Below are 25,213 nucleotides of genomic sequence, written 5' to 3'. Positions count from 1 at the left end.
TCACTAAAAGGTCAAGTAAAGTTGATTTAAGTTATGTAGCCCAAAATTAGAAGTCACAATTTTTTCCTCAAGGAGCTTTACAATAATCTGTACAGCGTATATAACACCCCATCCTTAGAGAAGGAAAACAGCTCCCCACAAACATTAAGTGGGAAAAAAAGGTACAAACCTCAGACAGACATGATGATGTTGTTTTTACACAGTAAACCAAAATTACGTTCGGGCTGTTAGTATGACAACATCTGCTGCCACTATACTGTTAAAAGTGAAATAGAACTTTTTAAAATAATAATAATAATTTTAATTATTTTATCTTGTGACAAATTGTCTATGTTCGGTCTAGCTCTATCTTAGAGAAGAAAAAAAAACTTTAGGCATTACGGGGATCAGATACTACAACCATAACTGTAAAAATACAGTTACATTAATGTTACAATTAAAATGATACAGTATATCAAGCCTACTTAATAGGTCGAACTTCACAAAATAATACTTTAGGATTGCTTGGCTCTTCTCAATTACTCATCAGTTTCAACTTTTTAAAAATGCAAACAATAAAACAATTCAATACAGATATAATGGAATAAGAAGTGCAGAGTGCAGTCTCCACATTTTTGGGGTCGTTGGTCATGGTTTTGAAGCCATGAAAATTAGTGCAATAATACATATTTAATGAGCTCATCACCACGGACAGTCAAAAAACTTTGAAGACATTTTTCCCAGTTTCACTGTTGATGTAGACAATGTAGTAATGGACAACTCTGCTGCCAGTAGTCTACTGTAAAATCAAGAACATACACCAATCCACTGTGTCAGTGCATTACAATAGGAGATCTTTAAAATTAACAGTAAAATAATGGCAGCCCTGCACAATTCATCAGATGTACTATTGTTTTTATACTTGATTAATTTACATGCATGTGCTCCACTGCTTTATGTACAATTATGAAGATAAAGATACACCTTTTTCTCAGATACCTGTTCTTTTGTGTACCGGAGCTTGACACTTTACTGCCCACATGAGGGCGCTATGGTGCAGCTGATGATTCTGCTGAGCACTTCTGTATCGCTCGTTAGGTGTTTTGACTCCAGCCCATGCAAGTCATGTCTTAATCTCACCATCAGATGGCGCTAAACACTCTCTTTGATGATCTCTTTGTCGCTGTGGCCAGCTGTGCGCCTGCTGACAGGTACATGCGCTCAGAGAGAGCAGACGACAGGCTGACAGTCAGACTGACAACACGGCAGCGTTCAGATCTGCTGTGCAACCACTGTGTTTAGTTTCAGCTGTATTCATGAACGGATGTGCAAATGAAGATCTTTTCTGTCTTTCATTTTTCAGTTTCACACCAAATACTGTTAGATTAATGTAAATATTTTATTTGATAGAGTGCACTATATCATAAAGAGTCAACCATTATATATAAGAACTATTTTTCATGCGCTTTTAATGGGATTCCCATCAATTGAGCTGTTAGTGGGCAGCCATTGTTCTATTGTGTGATTGCACCCCTTATAAAACGGATGAATGAAGACTTTGTATGTTGATGCGTCGATAAGACAAAGAAGGCTGATTTCTAAAAGAAGATTCAGAGGACAAATGGAGAGAAAAGCGTCTATAAAAGTTGTGTTTCTGACTTGTGATGTCACTGCGCCTCCACACTGAGAAACTCCCTCATTTGCGCTTTGATCACAGTAGTTCGGCTGATTGATGGCTCCCAGCATTGCGCGCTGTGGAGAGACGATCATTGAATCCGGCGGCATAATAATGGCCTCGCTGACAGGGAGCCTCGCTCTCTCACGGTCGTCCCTGGCTATTACCTGAACTGCACCTGTGGACTTCATCATCTCTTGTCGTTTACACACGCAACACGAGCTCCAGACTCGCGGGTGCGCGCATCGCGTTCACTCTCCAGCGACCGTAGGGATCGCATTGTGCTGAGTTGACCGGATAGCTCCTTGTTCTTGCAGAGGCTTAAATGGGAGCACCTCACACGTTTGGACGACTTGCACCTTCTCTTCAGTAACTTTGATGGGGACTTCGATATCAAGCAGGGAAAATGCCTGTGATGAAGGGATTATTAGCGCCACAGAACACGTTTCTGGACACTATAGCCACACGCTTTGATGGCACCCGTAAGTTTGCTTTTAATTTTTTTTTAATTACATTAGTCTTTTAAGCAGCTCTAATAGTTTCAGGTTGAAGTTGGGTCGTTTGGTTTGTAAGGGGCTTGGAGATCATTGAGGTCCTTGAGCAGATTTAAGCCCAACACCTGTAAAAATCAACTAAACAACAGTGACTTCTTGGTTTCTTGTCCTTGATGCTGCCAAATCAGGGCGCCACATCTCTCTGGCCGTTTGTTTTCCCTGAGATGGACTTTAACTTCCAGGTAACTCCAAATGGTTTCATGTGAGACAGAAACGGACAGCAGGAGAGGCTCCCACAGCAATTAGCAGACCGAGTCTGTCGCTGTCCGCGGTGCTGAAACACTACCGCACCACAGACAGCGACAGAGGGTTAACTGGGCGCACACACTCCCAGCTGCACTGTACTGTACTGTACCACACAGTCGGACGACTTGTTCAAAGGTTGCAGCCTGTGTCATGTATTTGATGTATATACTTGTGAGCACACCTGGATAAATACAACTTTTTTCTTTTTTTTCTCTTTTTTTTAAAATGTCCACGGGTCATTTTTCCCTGAGCTTAACCTTTATTATCTCTGCTCTTTGGCAGACAAGTCCTCCCGCCGGTCTGAGACCAGCAGTCGCATTTATCAAAATTAATTGGTCGGCAGCGGCATTACAGCAAGTCTTTCCCTGGGCTGAGGCACACACAGGCATCTCCAAACGACAACTTTTGTCTGAACTCTTGCCTCTTATCTTAGAGGTCTTTTTTTCATAATGAACAGCCTTTGTTTCTCTTGGAAATCCAGCTGTTTGTTTTACAGCTGATGTTTACCCCCATCCTCCAGGCCTATCTCTGCTTCTGCTCATTTAGAGTCACATCATAGTCCTTTCTCATCAGATTGTCTTGGTTTTGAAACTGTGGCTTAAATGTCATGTCTTTGCTCTTTCATTCAGACAGTTACTATAGCGGTAAGGCTGCAGCTGAGGATTATTTTTATCGATTGGTCTGTAAAACATCAGAAAACAGTGAAAAATGCCAATCACAGTTGCCTGAAGGCCAATGTTATGTCGTCAAGTGTTTTGTTTACACAGTCGACAGGCTGAGATGATCAGTTTATAGTGTTAAAGGTGCTCTATGTAGTTTTGGGGAAGAAAGTTTAATCAGAAAAGAATGCCTAAACAAACTAAATAAACAAACTGACCTTAAAGGACCACACAATTTCGCTATTTTCTACTTTGTTTATATGTGGCAGACCCTGCCACCTCTCTAGCTTCAAACAGTGATCTGGGGACCTTATTTTCCTCTGAGAACAGCTTGTTTATACAGTTATGGAAAAAAAATATTATTTCTGAGTTTGTATTAATACCTCTCTAATGTTGTAAACATTAAAATTCTGAGTTTGAATTTCTTCTACAAAGCGACACAGTGCCCCTTTAAGATGATTTTTGCATTGACTTTAAAAATGGTTTCAATCAATTTTGTTTCCATCAGCTAATCTGTTAAGCGATTACACGTTGCAGTTCTCTGTATCAGTATATCATAGTGCTTCTAATTAGAGGGGGGTTGGTACCCTATACTGTGTTTGTAGGAGACTAGTATTGTAGATTGTTTATTAGGCAAAATCATACACAGCGAGTACCTTTTGTGTTATTGTTGTTTCAAAATTTGCACAAAATGTCACTAGAACCTCTTATCTGTGTTTTGTTCACTCTGTGCCAATACTTTCCTCTCATTGTTAAAATCCTTATCATAGATCTTAGTGATAAAAATATATCCTGTATTTTGTAGTCATTCCAACCTAAACTCAACACCTGCCCCCACTCGTACCCCTCTCATTGAGGCATTTTGTCCACTATTACAGCACTCAGTTAGGCACTATAATAACTGCAAACATCCATCCCTTTTCAGTCCCCATACCCACTAGTCGAGCACCACTGTACGATCAAGAGCAGTCTATATGTCGAGTGGCAACAAACATCCAGCTGCCTGTGCAGGAGCTCAACCCAAGGGAATTGGAGCCCTGGTGCCTACACCACCAAGTGGCTTGTCTTTGAGCAGCGAGATAGAGGAAATTAACGTTGGATTTGAACTGCGAGATGGGGCAGACCAGAGGCAGCAGAGCTTGACGGGACAAATTGGGCCTGATGGTCTGGCCATGAGCAAATATAAGGGAAGTGCTGGGTTCACTGCTATGTGATCCCCTTTGACGTCATACCAAGCCTGGGAAGGCACATTGGACCTGGAAAAAGGGTGTGATAAATGGATGAAAGTGAAAGTAGGCAAGTTTCTAAATTGATGTGATTTGCCCTCAGAGAAAAGTTGATTTATGCTTACTGGGGTCCTTTAAAAGGGATTTGTTAGTGCTCATAAAGGCAGAGATGTTCAGACCCAGGCTTATTTAAATAAACAGAGGTGTCCCAGGCATGAGCTAGTGGTTGTAAAGACAGCTTATAATGTGAAACTTTCAGGATAAATTCAATGAAGAGCTATAAAAAAATGCTTAGATGAGTGAAGACATAAAATATTTAAGGCTTTAAATCCATTCTATGTATGAAGACTAACAACCTAACAAATACTCAGAATGGATTGTAGGATGAAGAAGAAACATAGTTCATGACCTTTCAACAGACCAACAGTTTTTGTTTGTCTTTTGTCGACTTATTGGTTGACAGACACCTGTGATGACAGCGTTAGGATCGGTGTGTTCCTGTTTGCCTGTACTGTAACTAAAATAACAGAATCTGTCTGTAGCTCTGCACTGAGATGACTGTGTGAAAGTGCTGTAACACCCTCTGTCATCACTACAACAGAGTGCCATCCAGCTGACTAATCTTACCACCTGCCCATCACTGGAGCTGTATTTAGTGGTGTGCTGCTCACTACAATCACACTTAGCTCATGGTAATGTGAAGCATATGCATATAATTGGATGTGACTAATGATTATTTATTTATTATCATATATATCATGAAATTCTGACGCTTTAGGCTGGCAGCTCGGGTCAGACGCCAACCCAAAGCATCAGTAAATGATGACACGGGATGAATATCAACAACCAACTATCTTTATCCTGGAATTTACATTTGCTGCTTTAGATGTCAAAAAATCCCAATACAATTTGCCAAGTTGACTTACGACTGAATGGGTCGATTGCCAGTGACCAGAACCATTCTCAAAACAACATGACCTGTGCAGCACACCAGTAATATGTGTACTGGATCTTCTTCTTACAGTTGCAGTTTGGTTAGGTTTAGGCACTTCAACTAGTTGGTTAGGTTTAGGGCAAAATCATGTTTGGGTAAAAATAATTACGTTACTTATGTAACTTCAGTTGTGAACAAACCTACATTATGTATGTTACTTCAGTTATGTAACATATGTGGCGTAGCATGATTATGTTAATAAGTAAAAAATGAGTCATTAGTGGTTTCACATTGGACACAAGGGTGAAAGTCTGGTGCTTGTTTGACCAAACCATCCATCCACTACCTCCTCCGTATGCGGACTTGTCCCTCTTTATACCACTTTGCCTGACTTCCTCCTTTGCTGCTGTAATTATTATTATGGCCACTAGAGGTCGCCACCTAAGGAGAAACTTAAATATAGGTTGTATTAAGCTGCTTTCACAGTCGACCTATATGGTCATTTTTGTGACAAGGACAGCCTGAAATATGTGTATTATAACACATAAATATTGTGTTGTATTTATATATATAAAGTCATTGCATCACCAGAAAACTTGCTGACTCGACTTTCTGTCACCAATGATGGCCTGTGTTGGGGAGATGGAAAACGTGTTGCGCTGCTTTTCTGCCAAATTAAGCAGACGGTTTGGTGGTGCAGTTGTAGCAGAGGGCTGTGTAAATTGTTTGCTGGGTGCTTCCAGTCCTGCACCATTCTTCCAGATAGCTATTTTCTAGCTCTGAACACACACCAGTTCCTCCTCCACTAGGCAGGTAATTACTGTCACGATCACTGATGCCAAGACTAGGAATGGCTGTGTGTGTTGAGTCAATATGTTAAAGTGTGTACGTGAATGAAAGAGAGGGAGAGAGAGAGAGACAGACAGAGACAGAGAGGAAGAGAGAGATGTGTGTAAAGAAAGATGAAGACACAGTGGACAAAGAGAAAAGAGCAGGAAGAAAAAGTGTGCAGCATTCAGCACTTTGCTAGTTTGTGTCAGAGAACTTTATGTGTATATAAGTGTGTAGTTTTGTGTGTGTGTGTGTGTGTGTGTGCCCGGCTGTCTCCATCTTTGAGCACAGGGGTAGTAAAGTAGAAGTTTCCTCTCCACTGATTAACTTTCTTTAAATGCAGCACATCTAATTAAGATGTTAAGACGCGGCTGTGGGATCCCACATCGTGATTACCTCTTGCTGCCAGGTGAATGTTTAAAAGCTCGTCTGTGTATCGCACACAATAAAGAGCTGGTTGTCGCTATCAGCTCCTGCTGTCTCAGAGAAGACAGAGCATATACTGCTGCTTTCCCCATGGCTCAGTCTCACCAGCAACCCTGTGACCTGCAGGAAGACCCAGGGAGCTAATTACTGAGCATGAAAGACTACAGACCACATGCTGACACACATATGTTTCAAAAAAGATTTATTAAAGCAGAGATAACCTGGATTATTATATTGGGATTAGTCAGAATTACTCATGTCACACAGTGTCAAAAACATCAGCAGCTCTTTAATTTCCTTTAATAGACACATATTACAGTGTTATTTTACCATCTGATTATGATAACTTGTGAAAAGGCAGGTCTAATGTTGTCCTCAGCCAGAGACTGACTGTGAAAGAAGTAATGAGTGCAGTTATGAGACTGTGAGGGAGTAATCAATCATCATTGACTGTAGTGCTGCAGGGTGTGGAGGGGCTCTCACTTACTGTCAGTGGATTGGCACTGCTGTTCCCATTTTCTCCAAAGCCCACTTAATATCGAGACTGTTTTATTTTCAGTTAAAAGATAAACAGAAAAGATGGAGCTGTGCTGCATCCTAGGGAATAATGTAGAATACAGAGGACCTATTGTTCATGCATTTCTATCCACTGTGGCTACCTTGCACAAATTTCTTGTGTGTCCTGTCACCTAACCAGAACTGATGTTTTCCGTAGTAACAGGACGCTTATCCTCTTTCTTTGAGTGATTGGTATGTGTGTCACTGGTACATCAATTATTATGATACTTAGCTACCTACGGTAGTTTCGACGAGCACTGGAAATAGCCGCCATAAACATTTCCCCCAGGAACCTCCCGGATAGCTCGGTGACATAGAGATTACTTGTAGGCCTGCCTAAGCTATGGCTAGTAAGCTAATTGGCTACATGCTATCTATCAGTGGTGAAGTACCCAAGAACATGCACTCAAATATTGTACAGTTTTCAGGCACTTTTACGTATTTCTAACTAACTATTTAAGACCTATAATGAACTATTTCATAATGAACTGTAATGCATTCTTTTTTCCAGTTATTCTACTTAATAACCAAACCTGTAATTATTTTTTGCAACATGTCATCATACCTTAATGGCTGAATAGGTTGATTGCCAGTGAATACCAAAACAACATACAGTATATGACCATTCCAGGAACAACATGAAACTACAACATGTGACCAGTGGACAGTACCTACATCAGGTGAACCGGACTGGACCTTTGTCATCATGTGGTTAATGTTATGAAACAGTTTGGTTAGGTTTAGGCAACAAAATAACAGTACTTGATTAGCTTTAGGGAAAGATCATGTTGTAGGTTAAAATAAGTTAGTAACATTAAAGATATGTTACGTATGTAATGTAGTTTTAGTACGCTGCATAAGATAAAAGAACTCAAGGATGAGCATCTCCTGAGTAGAAGATCTGTGCTTATTTGTCCCCACCACCTTGTCTGCCCTTTCTCGCTCTTATACTACATCATCTGATTTCCTCCTTTGCAACCCTCAAAATGAACACGGCCACTAGGGGTCAGCACCCAGCAATAAATGTCAAAATGGGTCGTACTAAACTGCCTACACAAACAACATATACAGTTGTTTTTTTTGGTGAGGACCACTTGGGGGTACGGCAACAAGATGTAAACACCACACTCAGCTTATGAAGGACCAATAACCACTCTCTTCCTAGCTCGTTTCCACAAGCTCCTAGGAGAAATATCTGGCACTTTAGCTAAATGCTTCACCAGATAGTCGCTAACTTTGTCTGCTGTTCATTGGCGCCGACTTGGGTTAAATAATTGGGGATCCAAAAAATGTAGATAATGTAGTGTATCATGTACTGATGATGTCATTTTGTAAGGCGACTCTCTGGATGCTCCGACCAAGTTTGGGCGCATAGTAAAGTCACCAAAGATAATAAGGCATTAAAAAGCATAAAATCAAAAGAAAATGAAGCATTCTGTAATCAATCATCTTAACCACTTCATAAATACATATGTGGTTGTTGTTGCTGCACAACGTGTTTGTTGCTCTACCCACTAAGCCTAATTTTGTACCCACTAAACCTCTGGTTTTGGCCTATTTTAATTTACTTTAGCCCGGTATTTTGTAGCTGGTAACTTTCTTTTCACAGTCTGGACCAACTCTGCTGTGAAGAATGCAGGAAGACGCTGTAGTACGATGCAGGAACAGTGGCTTTTCATTTTTCTTCTGTGGCAGCAGAACACAACACACGACCTTTCAGTAACTATAACGCTGCATCCTGAGCTTATCCAGACACTTCACTGCTGACTTATTACATGAAATACCCCTAACAGAATGCACTTTTCAAATGTGCTGGTGCTTCTCCCAGAGCCCTTGAGCTTTCAGGCTTCCCCCAAACACACTGACTCCCTCCCGTCCCACAACAAACTTGTTCGACACAGACAGGTTACCCTCAAGGTCCGGCCAGTAACACATGGCGTTTCAGGATTGGGTGGCTCCTCCATATACACATATGTGCCTCAGGAAAACATGTTTTAACTTGTCTTCATCAGAAATAGGCTGTTTCCTATAACATCATCAGTTACATGTCTTGTTATAAGAAACAGGTTCCTCAGCATCTATGTGCTCACTCACTGTAAACCAACATATAGCTAAAGGCGTCAGCTAAGTGTGGAAAGTGTAAATGAGTGTTTTTGAATGAACTGCCGCCCAGCAGTGTCCACTGGCTTTAACAAGGCTTTGACAAAGTATTCAGCCACCATCATCAGTGCAGACTCGGCAGGCAGAAGCTGTCGTCCCCATGAGGTCACGACTTGATTGTCACTGTGCACTTAAAGGAGGCGAGTACCTCGGCTGTTTCACCAAACTTCTGGGACTTCTGCATGAGACCCTCCCCGTCACCGTGGACGTTCTGCCTTGTTAAACCACCTAATTAGCAAGAATCCTCTCCTAATCACCATCTCTAATGGCCTGTCCAAAACGATCGACAAACAGGGGTTTCACCAGCCGAAGTCTAGGCAAAGTCGGCCATTTTTAGACTGAATTAGTTTTTCAAATGAGAGGATTGGGTTTTGTGTGAAAGACAGAGGGGCTATGACAGAAATTTCAAGGAAGTGGAGAGGGTTGTAGACAATGGAGGGTGAGAGAGATACACTGACCAAGAGAGATGGAGAGAAGAAAGGAAGGCGGGCCTGCAAATCACAGGAATGTAATGACTGGTGTAATGTTTCAGCTGCTGAGCGCCTGGGGGACTTTATGATAAAAAGCCACAGAAGTGATTAAGGCTGTGGATTTGTCTAATGATTTTCTCTCTTCAGTTATATGGTGTGAGAGGATTACCACTGTTTCGAGGGCTGTGTGTGTCCTGTATGTGTGTGTGCACATTTATAATTGTGCGTGTGCTCTGACAACGTACAATTTGTTAATGCAGTAGAGGAACTTTGGTGTGTGACATTGATCTCATAATCCCACGTGTTGGATAGATTCAGTATCCATTGCTGAGACAAACTGTACAGTTTGGTATGGTGTCTGTCAGTGGTTGCTATGGCAACTGTAGAGCAGAGTCATTTTAGTTTTGTATTTTCTTTTTGTTGTTAATTCGGTTTACTTTCAGAGTGGGTTTTCGTGCTTCAGTTTAGTTTTTTTGTTTTGTTTTTATTATTTAAAAATGTTAAGTTTTAATTGAGTTATTACTGGTAGTTTTAGTTGTTTTATTATAACTATATGGGCTGTAGGGTCAAGATTTAAAGGTTAGAAGTTCATTTATTTGTCATTTTACAACACCAGGATTGTAAAACGAAACTGCTACATATGAGACAAACAAACAAAATAATTCTAAAGTCACACAGCCTGAGAAAAGAAGCTGCTCTGTAGTCTGAAGGTATGGCAGTGGATACTTCTGTATCTTTTGCCAGATGGCAGCAGGATGAACAGACTGTGGCTGGGGTGGGTGTTGAATTTCAGTATTCTTCGGGCTCTGTGCAGACATCTCACTTCACTGATCTCACTGGTGCTCTGTAGATGGGTACCAGTGATGTTCTGGGCAGTTTTATACACCTGCTGTAGAGCCTTCCTGTCCTGGGCTGTGCACGAACCATGCCAGAGTGTGATGTTTTCAGTCAGGATGCTTTCTATGTAGACAGGAGTGTGTGTCTTTGCCTCTTTTTGATTTTTTTTAAATCAACGATCAGCTCCTCGGTTTTGCTGACATTGAACACCACAAGATTGTTGATTCCCTTGCGATATGAACTCTCATCGTTGTTTGTAATGCGGCCGACGATGGTGGTGTCACCTGCATGCTTCACAGTAGAGTTCTCCTGATGTCTGGTAGTGCAGTTATGGGTGTACGGTGTGAACAGGAGGGGGCTGAGCACACAGCCCTGGGGGACTCTGGTGTTGAGCATTAATTAAGACTATTAAGAAGTTCAGAAAGCTTTGACAATACAAATACAACACTTTTTTAAGGCTATTGAATAGAGCTGCAATGATAAGTCTGGTACTTGTCAACTATTAATTTAATCACCAATTACTTCTATAATATATTTATTGGTTTGACAATTTTTTTAAGAATAAGTGACATATTTCTGATACCAGGTTCTTAAATGTGTATATTTTTGTGTTTGTTTACTCCAGTATGACAGTAAACAGAATATCTTTGGCTTGTGGACAACATTTGAGGACATCATCTTGGACTTTGGGAAACATTATTTTCTCACATTTCTGACATTTTATATCTCAAACAACGAACCAATTAATCAAGAAAGAAATCGACAGATGCATCCTTACAATTTACTAACATCACAGGCTCAGAAGATAAATGCCCAAATGCCTTCTCACGCTTGCTGTGTTGAGAAAAACTAGACATTTTCTGAATATTTTTTGGTTTTTGGTTTTTTGTTAGGTTTATCAGTACCCAGCATTGTGTCAGTTAGTTTTCATCTAGTCTTGATTTTTGTTTCAGTTAACTAAAATGTTTTTAATTGTGTGTTTAGTTTTAGTAAACTATAATAACCTTGCTCTAGAGTGACGTTTTTGTTGTAATGCGGCTGCTCTGCAGCAGTTTCTCAGAAGCTCACATGAATTCTGGCAAAAAGGTGAGGAGGTCTTTCCATCCATCTCTCCACTTCCCTGCCAATTTTTACCACTCTCCATCTTTCATCATTCCCCCTCTCATGGCTCCATCTCACTTACTTTCAACTTTTTCACATCACCCCATCACCCTCTGTCCCTTTCCCACCCTCATCTGTCTGCATCGGTATATTTCTCAGCCTCCTCCTCGCTTCTTCTTACCTCTCCACAGCCCCCTCATCTTTCACTTTCTCACCTACTTTACCATCCATCTTTTTCTCTCCCTGCTGAGCCTCTCTGATGGTTTCTGCCTCCTCTCACTCTCTCTCTCTCTCTCTCTCTCTCTCGTTCTATGTCTCCATTGCTTCCTTTTGCTTGCTCACCCGTCATGAATTGTTGTGCTGTAAATAGCTCAGGGGCTACTCCAAGTGGTGTCACAGGGATGTCTAGGAGCTGGTGAATGTGCATACGGAGCATTTGTGTGTGTGTTTAAAACCACAGATCTAGGACAAAGATGCAGTTTGTGGACGAGGTAACACGAATACACACTCATCCCTTCCCCACCTATCAATTTATTTAGAAGAGGTGCAATTTGTGCTTTTTCTCTGACCCACCTTTTGTAGCACTGACCTGCAGGGAAAGTAAATTCCAACAAGTCCTCCAAACCAAACCACAAAACAGGTTGTTTGTCTTTGTTTTTAAAAATGACCGATATGAGTGTTTTCTGAACTGGTACCCCTGTTGTTAGGAGGACTCTAAAGCCGTGCTATCAGCTCTGTGAGGCTGCACTAAGGGGTTTTGAGCAAAATACTAATATCGGCAGGCTTACATGCTCAAAATGGCAAAGTTTAGCTGATGTAATGTGAGCCATATTCACCAATTTAGTTCATCGTGTTATCAGATGATACATCAGGGAGTGAGGAAGATAGTCAATGATTGTGACTTAGCCTAATGTGAATAAAACTGTAAAACATGACCCCATCCATGAAAATTGAGTCATGCCAATTTTCATCGGTAGTGGTAGTTGTTTAACAATGAAGACAGCTGTTGTCAACTTGTTTTGATTGAGAGACCCCTAGTGGCAGACCTTACACATTTTAGAGGTAACTGTAATGTTTGAAGGTTTCAAGTTAAACATTGTGGCCTGACCTATCTAATCTTTCTGCTGTGACTATTTTATGTATTGTGTTGCTTTGCTAGTGTCTATGATCAACCAAATCCACCCGACACTTAACCATCGATCAGACGAACTGATAGTTTGGGCTAACCTTAAGCTGTCATTTTCTTTACCCTGTGGCCCAACAGGTAAATTAGCTCTCCAAAGTAATGTTAGTGAACGTGTTGTTATTATAAGAAAGCATCAAACATGCATTTTAGATTGATGAGATGTATACACATGCATGCAAGGGCATGCAGGCTACGTGATGCAGTGACTTTTCTACCTGGAAGTTATTGTAAACAAACATTATGATTGGTTCTGGAAGTTTGACCTGACAATAGTGGATCACCATAGATTTTACTATCGATCCTAAGGGGAAGAAATCAAAAAATGTATGGGAACCCATGCAGTAATTGTCAATATATTTCATCCTCTAGGAACCATGAATGTCCGTAGATCTGTGTTGGTGTTTACTAGATGTGGATATATTTCATTTTATTAATGATGTATTTGATGGCAGCGGCGCTGGTGGTACTAGGAAATTTCAGACCACCACAGTTTTTAGGATTTATTTACTGGGGAGCATGAATATTTGTGCCAAATTTAATGGCAGCCCAGCTAATAATTTTCAGGACATTTCAGTCAAAATAAACACTGTTGACCTCTTGCTGAGCATAAAAGAAGCCAGGGGATCACAAAAATGAGAACTATTCATCCTCTGGGATCCATGATTTGTATTAAATTTCATTGCAGCCCACACAATAGTTGCTGAGAAATTCAACATTGCCAGCATGTGGCGAAACTACGTGATTAAGGTCAGGAAAACACTGTGGCCTTGAAAAAGACCGTTTGTGGAAGAGAGGATGCCACCTTCTCCCTCTGTGTTCAGAGATAACAGTCATTAATTGCATTATCACACAGTGTCCCTTTTAAGGAAAACCTCAGCATTGGTCAAATTATGTACGTATTCGACCAAATGACTGATGCTGTCATTTATTTTTTGGTGAGGAAATTCTTGTTAATTCTTGATCAGATGATGAGGAACCACACAAATCCCCGAACCAACTTACTGAAAGTGTTTTGAGAGGAGGAAACAGCTGTCTGAAGCTGGTCTTTTGATGGTATAATTACACTTGAAAAGTTTATTAATAGCTCACACAATTGCTTTACAAGTCATTCATTCTGCAACAATTACAAGGCACCTCCGCTGACTTTTATTGCATATGCTGTAGCCATCGTTCTCTCTTCTTCCTTCTTTCTTCTTTCCCTGCCCTCTTTCTTCTTCTACCATCTCTTTGTCTGTGTCTTTCCCCCTTCTGCTCCCCCTGTTCTTCGTGTCCCTGTGGGGTTTCTCCAGCAGCTGTCATGCAGTAGTGTGAGCATGAGGGGAGATGATCTATGGGCTTCTACACCGGAGCAATTAGCCAAAAGAAATTCAGAATGGAGAGAGGGATACAGTAGAGAAATGGGAGGTGATGAAGAGGTTGAGACAGAAGAGAGGCGATCTGGAGTAACAAAAGAAAAGACAAAGGGGGAAGTGGTGGAGGGGTCAGATGATGCTCTTATAGAGGTGATGGGGAAGAAGGTGAACGCGTACAAAGATTGAAGGAAATAAATGGATCTGGGAAAAGAGGAATGGTCTGGTGGAATTTCAAGGGTAGAGAGGGGATGAAGAGTAATTAGACGCAGAGATCCAAAATGGTAGGGGGGGCATAAAGAAACAGTTGGGAGGGAAGGAAGGAGTGAAGGTTGATGGGGGAGGCAGGGGAGGGGATGGTGGGATGGAGACAGTGGGAGTTAAAGAGAGGAAGGGGCAATGTAAAGGTAGGCAGGGAAGTAATAGGGAAGCAAAAATATTAGGGTGGGTGGGGTGGGGGCCAGAAGGAGGCTGTAATGCTGGTGCATTCACAAAGGAGGAAGGTAAGGTCTTAGGAAAAGTAGGACAGCGGGAGAAAGGAGGAGAGCAGAGAGGTAGAAAAAAGGAAGGATAGGGGAATTTGCATACAGTACAAAGTATAACATTATAAAAAGTTTAATAAAATAGTAATCCTATTCTATTTCAACATTTTGCTGAAATTATTAAATAACAAAGAAAGATTTTGATTCAAATTATTCATAAAGCTCCTGAAAATTGAAGCAAAACTTAAAAAGAAAAGCACCCCAAGGTGTACTCACAGCTAGAATTCATTGGGACTGCGGGTGTGGTTTGATCAGGTTTGATTGACAGTTGCCTGGCACCTTAAGCAACAACCGTACAGCTTTCATTAGGGTTTCATTTAAATGTTGCTAAATCCTGATTGGTGCATGGAAGTAAGTGGCGTCAGCTTTTTTCAACTAAGCTCCGCCCACTTCAAACGAAAGAGAAAATAAGAACAACACCAATGGCAAATTGGTCATGTGAAATAACTAAAACTGTTCCAGCTTTGGCAGAAAGGCAGGTGTTTATAGAGGACCCTTACCTGACGCTGAAGTCATCCACGGAAACTGTTTGGAAAAGTTTGAGGGTCTTTCAAAATCTGGACAAACCATCAGTCTGTCATTGAAGCCTAGCAAGATTGACTCTTGTAATCTCGCAAACCCATCTGCCTGGCAAGGACACTTTCACTCATAAAAGAAGCTGATACAGTTTTTAGTGCCTTTAGTACCATAAAATTCTTATTTTTCTTTTCTTGATTGGAAACACGGCCACGCCCATTTATGTCGTCAGCATATATTTAATATGTGGTCCCGCTTGCATCACAAAACAAGATATAAACATCATCTTGCCTCTCCTCCATATCTTTATTTATCTAAACAAACATATTGTACACTCAGACAATATACAGTGTACCTGTCAATTCTACCCAGCCAAAGTAATCCTCAGTCAAACACAGCACAGTGTGTGTTTCTCTGTAAACATTCGTTGTCTGTCAGCACCGTCCTCTCGTGCTCTTGGAGCTGCCACCAGACAGGCTGCAGGCCTGTGCTGTGGCTCCCCGAGAGGCCAGCAGTCATGTCGCTCTCTCTCTTGCTTACCACGAGCCTGAGGGGCCTCACGTCTGACAGCCGGTCCCAATGCTGAGACCCGCTCTGACCATCTGTCTGGGCCACGCAGTCAGAGTATTACAGCTGACATGACACTCTCGTTGTGTTTTTCTCTTTCATGAATAGGCATCACTGTCACTGGGTAATACTCATCCAAACACATTGTTAAAGCCTAATTCCAGTTTATTACAAGTTGGTTACCATTATTACTGTTAGTGATAGTAAGATTTTAATGTTAATTGCGGAGATGTGGTGACATTGCTACAAGGAGTCAGATGGGACAAGAAAGAGTGGAGTGGTGAGACAATTAGACAGATTTTAAACAGACCTCCAGGGTAGCCAAATGATTTAGATGAACTGGAGCTGTAAAATAATTACCCAACTGTCCATTGGAAACATCCATCACATTTGCACACAGTCTCACTGTGCAGTGAGGGACTATTCTCAATTTTATTTCTAGTTGAAGTGTTGGATAATCTACCTATTAGGCTTGTTCACAACCTCTCTGATTGTCAGAACACAGTTGTTATAAATTGAAATGATTCTTTAAAGGATACGTAAGATATTCTATATGTTAATACATTTCAAGAAAAGACAAAAAAAAAAACACACAAATTTATCCTACTATCAATTATTGTCTGTGTAGTCAAAGCCTGATATTATTTCAATGAGCCACAGATCACAATCCTTGTCCAGGAACTATTAAAGGGACAGAGAGAGCTGAGAGCCACAGACAGACTGGGGAAGCCAGACAGCATTGAGAGATGGACTAACACATTGTTGGTTTTGGTTCTTTCATGAGATTTGTTGACAATAATGAAAATGTAGAGTCTCGACAGTCTCAACGCACATTTTGCAAAAGTTGTAATGGTCCCAAATCTGATTAAAAACTTTGTTGCACATCTCAAAGTGCTTCCTCTCTAAAGTCCCACATTCCTGAAAATTACATGAATTACAATTTTAAGCGAGTGCTTGCAAGCGTGCAGAAGCAATTGTTGATCGCTGAATGGGATCATGAAAGGGAACATGTTGTTCATTCCTCTGGAGGGGCACGTACAAGGGTTTGGTCCTCTGCGGTGGTATTCCCAGGTCAAATCTGAGGTGGTTTCCTTCAGAAAAGCCTGACGTACAACATGAAACAATTAAACATGGAGGATGGTGGGAAAAGGGATTATTGATGCAGAAAATTGATTTTTGTTATGAAACGCAAGCACGTCGCTTTGAAGGATGTCTCAAGCAGTGGTTATAAGCAAGCTCACGTCGTGTCGTGTGTTTGTGTTTGCGAGTGTGGCTCGATGTGTGTGTTTGTGACTCATTTATTTACTGCAACTACACTAATGTCTGGGAATAATTTGCTAATGCTACACGTACCGCCTGTGCGTGTTGTCATGCAACTTCAGGTCTAGTTTGAGCAGGTTTGAATGCTTATCAACTTACAGCACAAATACACACGCATACATCCACACGCACACCTTATAGAATCTGCCAAACTGCAGCCGCCCGCTGTCTCGTATAATGGGCAGCGTACTGTAAACATTATCTGTCTATCAGCACAGCTCAGCATCATTCCACGCTGCACTGGCACTGTGGGTGTTTGTTCATGTGGATGTGTGTGTTTGTGTGCCATAATAGATGGATTCAGGTATAAACAGCTGGTCCTCTTCAACCGGGTGTTTAGAGCTAGACACAAATAGGATAATTAATTGTGATAGACTTCAGCAGCACTAATGTGATATTCTGTTTTCACTGTCATCACTCCAGCAGATTCCCCACTGATTCTCTACCAACTTTACTACTTAACTCACAAGCTCTCTTTTACTGCAACTCTCACTAAAAGTATTTTTACTTCAGGGTCAGTTTCTTGACTCTACAAAATGAGTTTCAAGAGGAGGATTCCATGGCTCTTCAGCTTGCAGATAAATCAGTAATTTATTGAGGTAAATGCCCTTCATGTTGCAGCCCACACCAGCCATCATCTATATGAGATGAAGATCCCTTCAGCCTTTGTGTCCATATGTTACAAGTCATATTTTTCTGGGCATGGTGGCTAATGAGACTGATTCAGTGAAACAGACAGAGGGGACACCTCTTGATGAGGTCCAAAAATGGTTTCATTTTTATTATCTGATGTTTCAAAAGTGTGTGATGGGAGGTTAAAGCAGTGGGCTGTGGAGCATTGGCGGTACAACGTCATAGGTAAGACGGATACATTTCAGGCAGTAACATAGTCGTAGTTGTAGTCGCAGTCATATCCAGCTTCTGTGTTGCTGCAAACGTCATTAAAGCTGGGGTTGGTAAGACTGTAGAATCCAGAAAAAGAAATCTTAATTTTGAAAGTATCCCATGCACTCCCCTAAGAGCCACCCCTCCAAAACACATGAACACACACTGCCCGACTACACCGACTGCCCTGTTACGTAGCTCTTGCCAGCCAGCTGGGAGATTTCTTTGGTTTTACTTTTTAGTTCACTGTCACCCACTCACATCAACTTCCTTTCCAGCCATAGCAGGCAGCTGTTATCAGTAAAAAGATCTGATAAATCAACTGTACACTGCCTGCTCAGCACAAAGAAAGACGGAGAGTTAGCAGCTATAGCTTGTGAACATAGAGGAACATTTAGCAACTCAGAGTGAGTGTCGACCAAACCAAAGCTAATAGAGAAGGAATATTGGACTTACATTTGTAAATTATTATTACTGATGTTAATTCATATTTATATTTTGTTTTGCCAGACATTTGCAGGATTTTGGATCTGTGGTTGTTGATTGGTAGGACTTTCAGGGATTCTTCAGACACTAACCCCCACACAATCTCAAGAATAGTGTCATTACCTCAACTCATTGTCCTCCTCTCACCTTGCCTCTTCCTCCATTTTCTCCTGCAGACAGCAACTTCATCCTGGCCAACGCACAAGTGTCGAAGGGCTTTCCCATCGTTTACTGCTCTGATGGCTTCTGCGAGCTCACAGGCTTCTCCCGGGCTGAGGTCATGCAGAAGAGCTGTGCCTGTAAGTTCCTGTACGGGCCAGAGACCAGCGAAAGCATCATCCTCAGCATTGACGAAGCCCTGGAGGAGCGCAAGGAGTTTAAGGATGAGATCATGTTCTATAACAAGACGGGTGAGCAGCAGTTTGTTGAGTTGCTGTCATTTGTATACCTTTCATTTATCATTTAATTTTGCAGCACTTTCATGCTCACACATACTCTGTGCCTTCCTGTACCATTTACCAATTAAGTGTTTAAACCAAGGCAAGTAGACAAGCACAGAAAGCCATTGGAGAGTGCACAGACAGAGCGGTTACCATGTATGACTTTCCCTTAATATTTCCATAAAAAGATGGCAATTCTCTGTGGCTATTTCTGGATAAGCCATATTAAAATTGGCATGGATGGACCCATGGATAAATGAAGTAATGACTGCATGAATAGATGTATGGCTTTTTTTATTGGCCCAGTCTCATTAAAAGGTGATTAAACAAAGCAATCAGTCACAAAAGTCCCCCAGTTATTATTTAACACTGAGATACATTAAACTTTCATAGCTGTCAGCTAGTGACTCTTTAACCCTGTCTCCTTCGATTACACTGAGCCCAATAGCCAGCCGTGGTGCGGTATGGTTTGGTGTGTGCCTCGCTGATTAGCCAGCTGGCCAGTGAACAAGATGGAGTCGAAAATAATGAGCACATCTAGGCATCAGTGGATACATGCTTGCTGTGATGTGGGATTGTGCCATGTGCTCTTGCATGGTTACTGCAGAGTTTTCTTTGCTTTCATGCTTCTTGCAGTAGATTCAGTTTTGTGAATCTACAAACTTTTTTTGATTAAGCCCGGCCCCACTTGGTGGTGAATTTCCTCGGCTGCAGCTCCGTCACAAATCAAGAGGAATTAGTTATTTGTTATATCAGCACTGCAAACAAACGTCTAATTTCCACACAACTGTTAAGGATGAAGAATTCATTCCTGACGTTCAAACATGTTGATGAAATAGTCTGAGGTCTAATAGCTGTTCTGGAGCTTTTGATTATTTCTTAAAGAAGTTCATTCTAGACCTTTTAGACCTTTTTGTCTCAGCTATTGTGCCAACATGGGCGAGAAATACTGAAAGTGCTGAGAAAAGAATGGAAATTTAGACCTTTAAAATTCCTTGACAACCTGAGCAAAGCCCTCACCTGATAATCAGACTGAACTGCCATTTTATTTTTGCTTTAGTCATCTAGCGTGACATTGTGTTCATGTTTGCTTATTCTTTCAAGGGGATTTATTTTGATTTATTTTGCCTGAACCACTCAGTGGTGAGTAATGTACCTGCCTGACATCATTTCAGTGAGTTGCTACGAGCGTTTCACTTAATGTTTTTACATCAATCAAAGATGTATGTCGATTTAAGAGTTGTTTATTCTGAATGTAATCTCAGAACAACTTGTACAGTGGCGCCACTTTATTTGCTCACAGAACCCATTCTTAAAGGGGTAGTTCACCCCAAAGTCAAAAATACATATTTTCCTCTTACCAGTAGTGCTGTTTATCAAACCAGATTGTTTTGGTGTGAGTTGCTGAGGTGTGGCAATAAGAGGCTGTAGAGATGTTAGCCTTCTCTGGAATATAATAGAAAAAGATGGCAAAGGTGCCAACCATATCATCGTGCGTGAAAGAAGCCACACCTTTAAAGGGTCTTATTTTATTTGCCATATGTGAGCGGATGGTAACATGACGTGAAAAATGAGACCTGCCCCTGTCTCTCGGTTGCCTACACAAGCCTATGGGCAATTTGTTTTAGTTCTTTAATGCTGCTAGACTGTAGTAGCAACAGCAGCTCACGTTAGTTTAGAAATGGAGTCCACAGAGCCCCTTTAAAGTTTACATCCCGCCCAGTCACCAGCAAAAGCCTCCTGTCAGTGAGTCGATGCACGCTTCCTTCTGCGCAGTGATACAGTTGGCAGGTGTAGTGCGGTAGAAAGAAATTAGTTCCTGCATGAAACTGCTCGTAGCATGGTCTGTGGATTATCTTGTGTAACTGGATCATGGTTTTTGGAAAGAGACATTGCATTTACATGTTACATTACATTTTTTGGAGCCCCAGTGCCATCCATTTCCATTATATTCAAGTGAAGGCAGACATCTCTATGGCCAATATCCCCCAAACTGCTCATCTCACACCAAAACAATCTAGATGGATAAATAGCCCTACAGGAAAGATGAAAAATATGTATTTTTGGATTTTGGGGTGAACTGTCCCTTTTATCCTGCCCACTAAGCCCTGATGGGCGATATCTATCTTTAACAGCCATTGAAAGACACAAGACAGCACCTATTTGAATTGCATAACAACAAATGGGATGTGTGGGCAGAGTTTCAGCTGCTAAATGGACCTTTTGGTGACACTGTTTTGTCAACAATTGTAAAGATTGTTTGATACAGTATGCTCTACTCTGACTGACTCATGCAGGTATTATAATGGTGTGTGCATGTGTCAGATGTCGTGCCACTTTCTTGTAATTTTTCTCTCATTTATAAAACAGATTCAGTTGATGACTCAGTGCAGTTTGCATAGACACAGCCTTGCTAATACCATCACAGATGTGACTGCCTACGCCGATCTGTCTCCTGCTTTGTTGTCTTTTTCTGTCACACCCCTCAATCTCCTTTTCCCGTCTGTTCCCTTTCACTTCCCTTTTGTTACCTTTCATCTCCCCCTGCCTCTCTCATGTCAATACCATTTTCTTTTCTCCCACCTCTTTTAACATTTCCCTATAGTACTGTTTGTGCCGATTTGTCTGTCTGTCTCCCTTACTTATCTTTGTCTTCCCCTGCCCCAGCCTTTTTTTGTTGTCTCATCCCTCTCTTTGCGTCTGTCACAGCAGTGTCCTGAAAGTAAATGTAGCTGATTGTCCTCCGTCTGTCAGCCTGAGAAAAGAGAAAGCTGCGTGTTCGCAATCAGGAACATCGTTTCTCTCACTGTGCGCTTGATAGTGCTGCCTTGTCTCGCAGGCATGCAGATATTCACACACACAAACACACACACACACACATACACTCGCAGAGACAAAAACGCTGTGATTGAGTCATCACCAAGCAAGGAAGATTCAGTGAGTGGGAGTGATGGGAGGGAACTCCGTGGGAAATCCCTCTTAATTTATTCCTAGTCATTGAATAGAGAAGCATGAAAGATACACCATCTTGACAAACCGTGCATCAAAACCCAAAATTACCTTTTTCCTTTGATTAAAGTTTTTGGAAGCAATCGTAAACATCAGCTTTTTGACTTCTGATACAGCATCAGTGGACCTTAGATTATTTAATTTATTGAATAATTAAACACGCCACAGCATGATGCAGATCAGACTAAATTTAACGTGATTAATTAATTAACATTAACAAGACTTGAACCCCTAATGCTCAACATAAATTGTCTCTTTTTATGTACCGTACAACATCTCAAACTACAGTTTTCCGGCTCAGCTTGACAGTATGTTGTCAGGCTCGGGTCTGCTTGAAAAACAGTGTGATAGTGTAACATGCTAACATTTAGCTTATTAGCTTAAGCGTCAGTTTCGGGCTACATAACAAGTGCAGCTGAAGATGGGAATTCAGAGTCAAACTACTGACATATGAAGTTGAGATACAAAGAAACTTTCATTCATTTCAAGCATTAATATTTTCTCGTCATCTGTGATCTTAATCCCATGCCTGTCTGCCATGTCAGTTATATGTAAAGTAAAGTCAAAATTTCACCAAACCATATTCCACCAAACACAGGGGTCATGGGATAATATTAGTCTCATGGAAATCAGCATCTGATTGTATTGGGTTGTATTTTATTTAACATCTGTTTCCTCTTGTCAGACAACTGAACAATAATGAAATTTGATCGTGGCTCATAATATGATGAATGTTCAATGGCTGTGCTGAGATCGGCATGATGGACAGGATAGAAGCAACAAAAGGTTGTCATATTCAAGTATAGCCGCAAAGCATCTATTTTGTGCTCTAAGTGAGCTGCAAATGTGCATTTATGCTTCAAACACATGCAGTACGTGAGCAAAACAACTGTAAACTCTATTATTAATGTGGCTGCTGAAGAGCATGTGCTCCACTTCATATCTGGGGGATAATGTTAGTAAATATGAGTAACATACAGACTTTCCTTATCCCGTTGGATTGGGCCACACGAAACACTGTTGTAGCGGGGTAATTTCTAAATAACATGAGGTCCCCTGGTAATACAAGTCCTGTGTGAAGGCTTTCGGTGATAATCTCTGGTTGGATCATTGCTGTAAGCCACCGTTTTCACATATACATAGTCATGTAATCCTTTTTTAATAGAACAATATTGATTTTAGCAGCTTTAAGTCTTAAAGACAAATACTTGTGTTGTGTCCTTTACAACTTTTTGGTAAATCAAGCTTATAAAAGTGATACAGTAGTTCAGCACAAGCACAGAGTCGCTGATGCGGCACACATGCTGACCTGCAGTTCCTCTAACAAGGAAGCTATTTAGCAGGAGATGGGACCTCAGAGATGGGTTCATCTCTTGCTGTGCCTGGGGAACAGCGACTCGGTCTATTTAAAGGCTCTGCTTCCCCAGAGGGACTTCCAACTGTAGATAGGCGTACAAGTCTGCGAATCTGTGAAACTGTTGCTCTAACCACCCATCCACCCACTCACACACTCCCTGGTTATACACGCACATGTAAATCCATTCTGAGTCAAATCAGAGATGCTATAAAAGTCTTAATAAGAGTGTTTTTTTTCCTTTCAGCTGTGCTGTTCTGGTGCCTGTTGGACATTGTGCCAATTAAGAATGAGAAAGGAGACGTGGTGCTCTTTCTGGCCTCATTTAAGGACATCACTGACACTAAAGCCAAAACCATCCAGGAGGACAAGAAAGAAGGTCAGTATGTGTATGTATGAAGGAGGATTGTAATGGTTCTCAGACGAGTGACGGAAATGTCCAGTCATGATATAAAGTTCTCAAATGTTTACTTTGACTTTAGGATCTGGATTGTGGATATGATCGTGAAAATAATGTACTCATTTTGTTGATAGAAATGTAATTCAGGTATTAAATGTTCACAGTGTATTTGCTGTAGAAAAGTAGTGGTACATAAACATGATTTATATGAAACAGGGTTATTCAAAATGTGCAGTATGATGAGCCAAAACAACGTAATGAAATTATGAAGGCAAACTTTGTGATATCCAGGTTAATATCTTTAATTGTAATTGGGTTTTTTTTTTTGTAATATCTTTAGGTAACCCTGTCTTTTCTCTTGAAATCTAAAAATAAATAAATAAATAAATACATGAATAAAGTGGCAGCACTGGCTGTTATATACTGTCAGAACATTTGTAAAGGGCTCCAATATCTCTGTCAGCACCTCAACTCACATCTGCCCTCCTAGTGTTTTTATTATCATCATCATTGTCAATACAAAGAGCAACTAAAGGAAACAAAGTTGCAAATTCTGCCCTCAAAATCAATTTCCTCAAACGATTATACCTTAAGGGCAACACCTAAGCTAAAGTCAGAATCAGCCTACAAAGCAAGAGAGAATTTCAATGTTTGTGTGTGTGTGTGTGTGTGTGTGTGTGTGTGTGTGTGTGTGTGTGTGTGTGTGTGTGTGTGTGTGTGTGTGTGTGTGTGAAGTCTGACTGAAAAACTGACTTTTCTCATCTCAGGCCTGCCGACCCTGGATCTGCCTAATTACGCTCATTACTGTAAAAAGAGGGGAACAGGAAACAGAAAGCAGAGCTATTTTTGCCCACATAATGAAATGCTTTTCATAGAGAGGGAAAGAGGCTGATGCAGCAAGCCTTTAGACAGAGACGAACACCTAACTATAATGTGTTTTGGTCGGAAAAGTTGTTTAAAATGAGTGTATGCCTGCAAATTTGGATTCCCTTTTCTGTGAAGATGTAGAAAAAGGATGTACTTGTTTTGTTTGTGTCTCAGCCAGTGCAGACGAGTTAGTAAGTAAGTAAAGTTGGTTTGTAAGTTGAAGGACCTGGAGATGTACAGGCAATGTGACATCGATGGGGCATTTCCACCATGCTGGGGAAGCCTTTCAGGGACGGACAAACACCTCCAGTGCGACCCACTCATCTCTCTGTCCAAACAATGTGGATAGTGTGTGCAAAAGAGGGAAACCCAGTCAACTGGCGACTCTTCTCTTTTCACACCCCCGTCTCCTCACCTTCTCTATTTTCTCTTTTCTCTGTCGTGGGTAAAATCTCACTCCCAGCTTTGCTTCTTGCTGTCCGGTGTCCTTTTCTCACTCCTCTCTTTCCATCACCCTTATTTCTCATATTCCAATTTACAGTATCCATCCATTCTCACTCATCATCTGCCTTACAAGCCTTCGCCCTCCCCCCTTATACACAATACCCCACCCCTCCCATACTCCCCTTCTACCCC

The 25,213-nt window shown here is 41.2% G+C and overlaps 1 protein-coding gene across 1 annotated transcript in view; it reads left to right on the top strand.

The window, feature by feature from the left end:
* Nucleotides 1-2,060: 2,060 nt before the first annotated feature.
* kcnh8 (potassium voltage-gated channel, subfamily H (eag-related), member 8) overlaps nucleotides 2,061-25,213 on the top strand; it is a 54,862-nt gene continuing 31,709 nt past the window's right edge. Inside the window, exons 1-3 of the mRNA XM_073462797.1 lie at nucleotides 2,061-2,136; nucleotides 18,684-18,917; nucleotides 23,558-23,689. Coding sequence (XP_073318898.1) covers nucleotides 2,061-2,136; nucleotides 18,684-18,917; nucleotides 23,558-23,689 — 442 coding nt within the window. The remainder of the gene's footprint in view (nucleotides 2,137-18,683; nucleotides 18,918-23,557; nucleotides 23,690-25,213) is intronic.

Source organism: Pagrus major, chromosome 3 (assembly GCF_040436345.1).
Source record: "Pagrus major chromosome 3, Pma_NU_1.0".
In the NCBI taxonomy this organism is placed as follows: domain Eukaryota; kingdom Metazoa; phylum Chordata; class Actinopteri; order Spariformes; family Sparidae; genus Pagrus; species Pagrus major.
The sequence above is the reverse complement of the archived record's forward strand: the minus strand, read 5'-3'. Positions and strand labels throughout refer to the sequence as shown.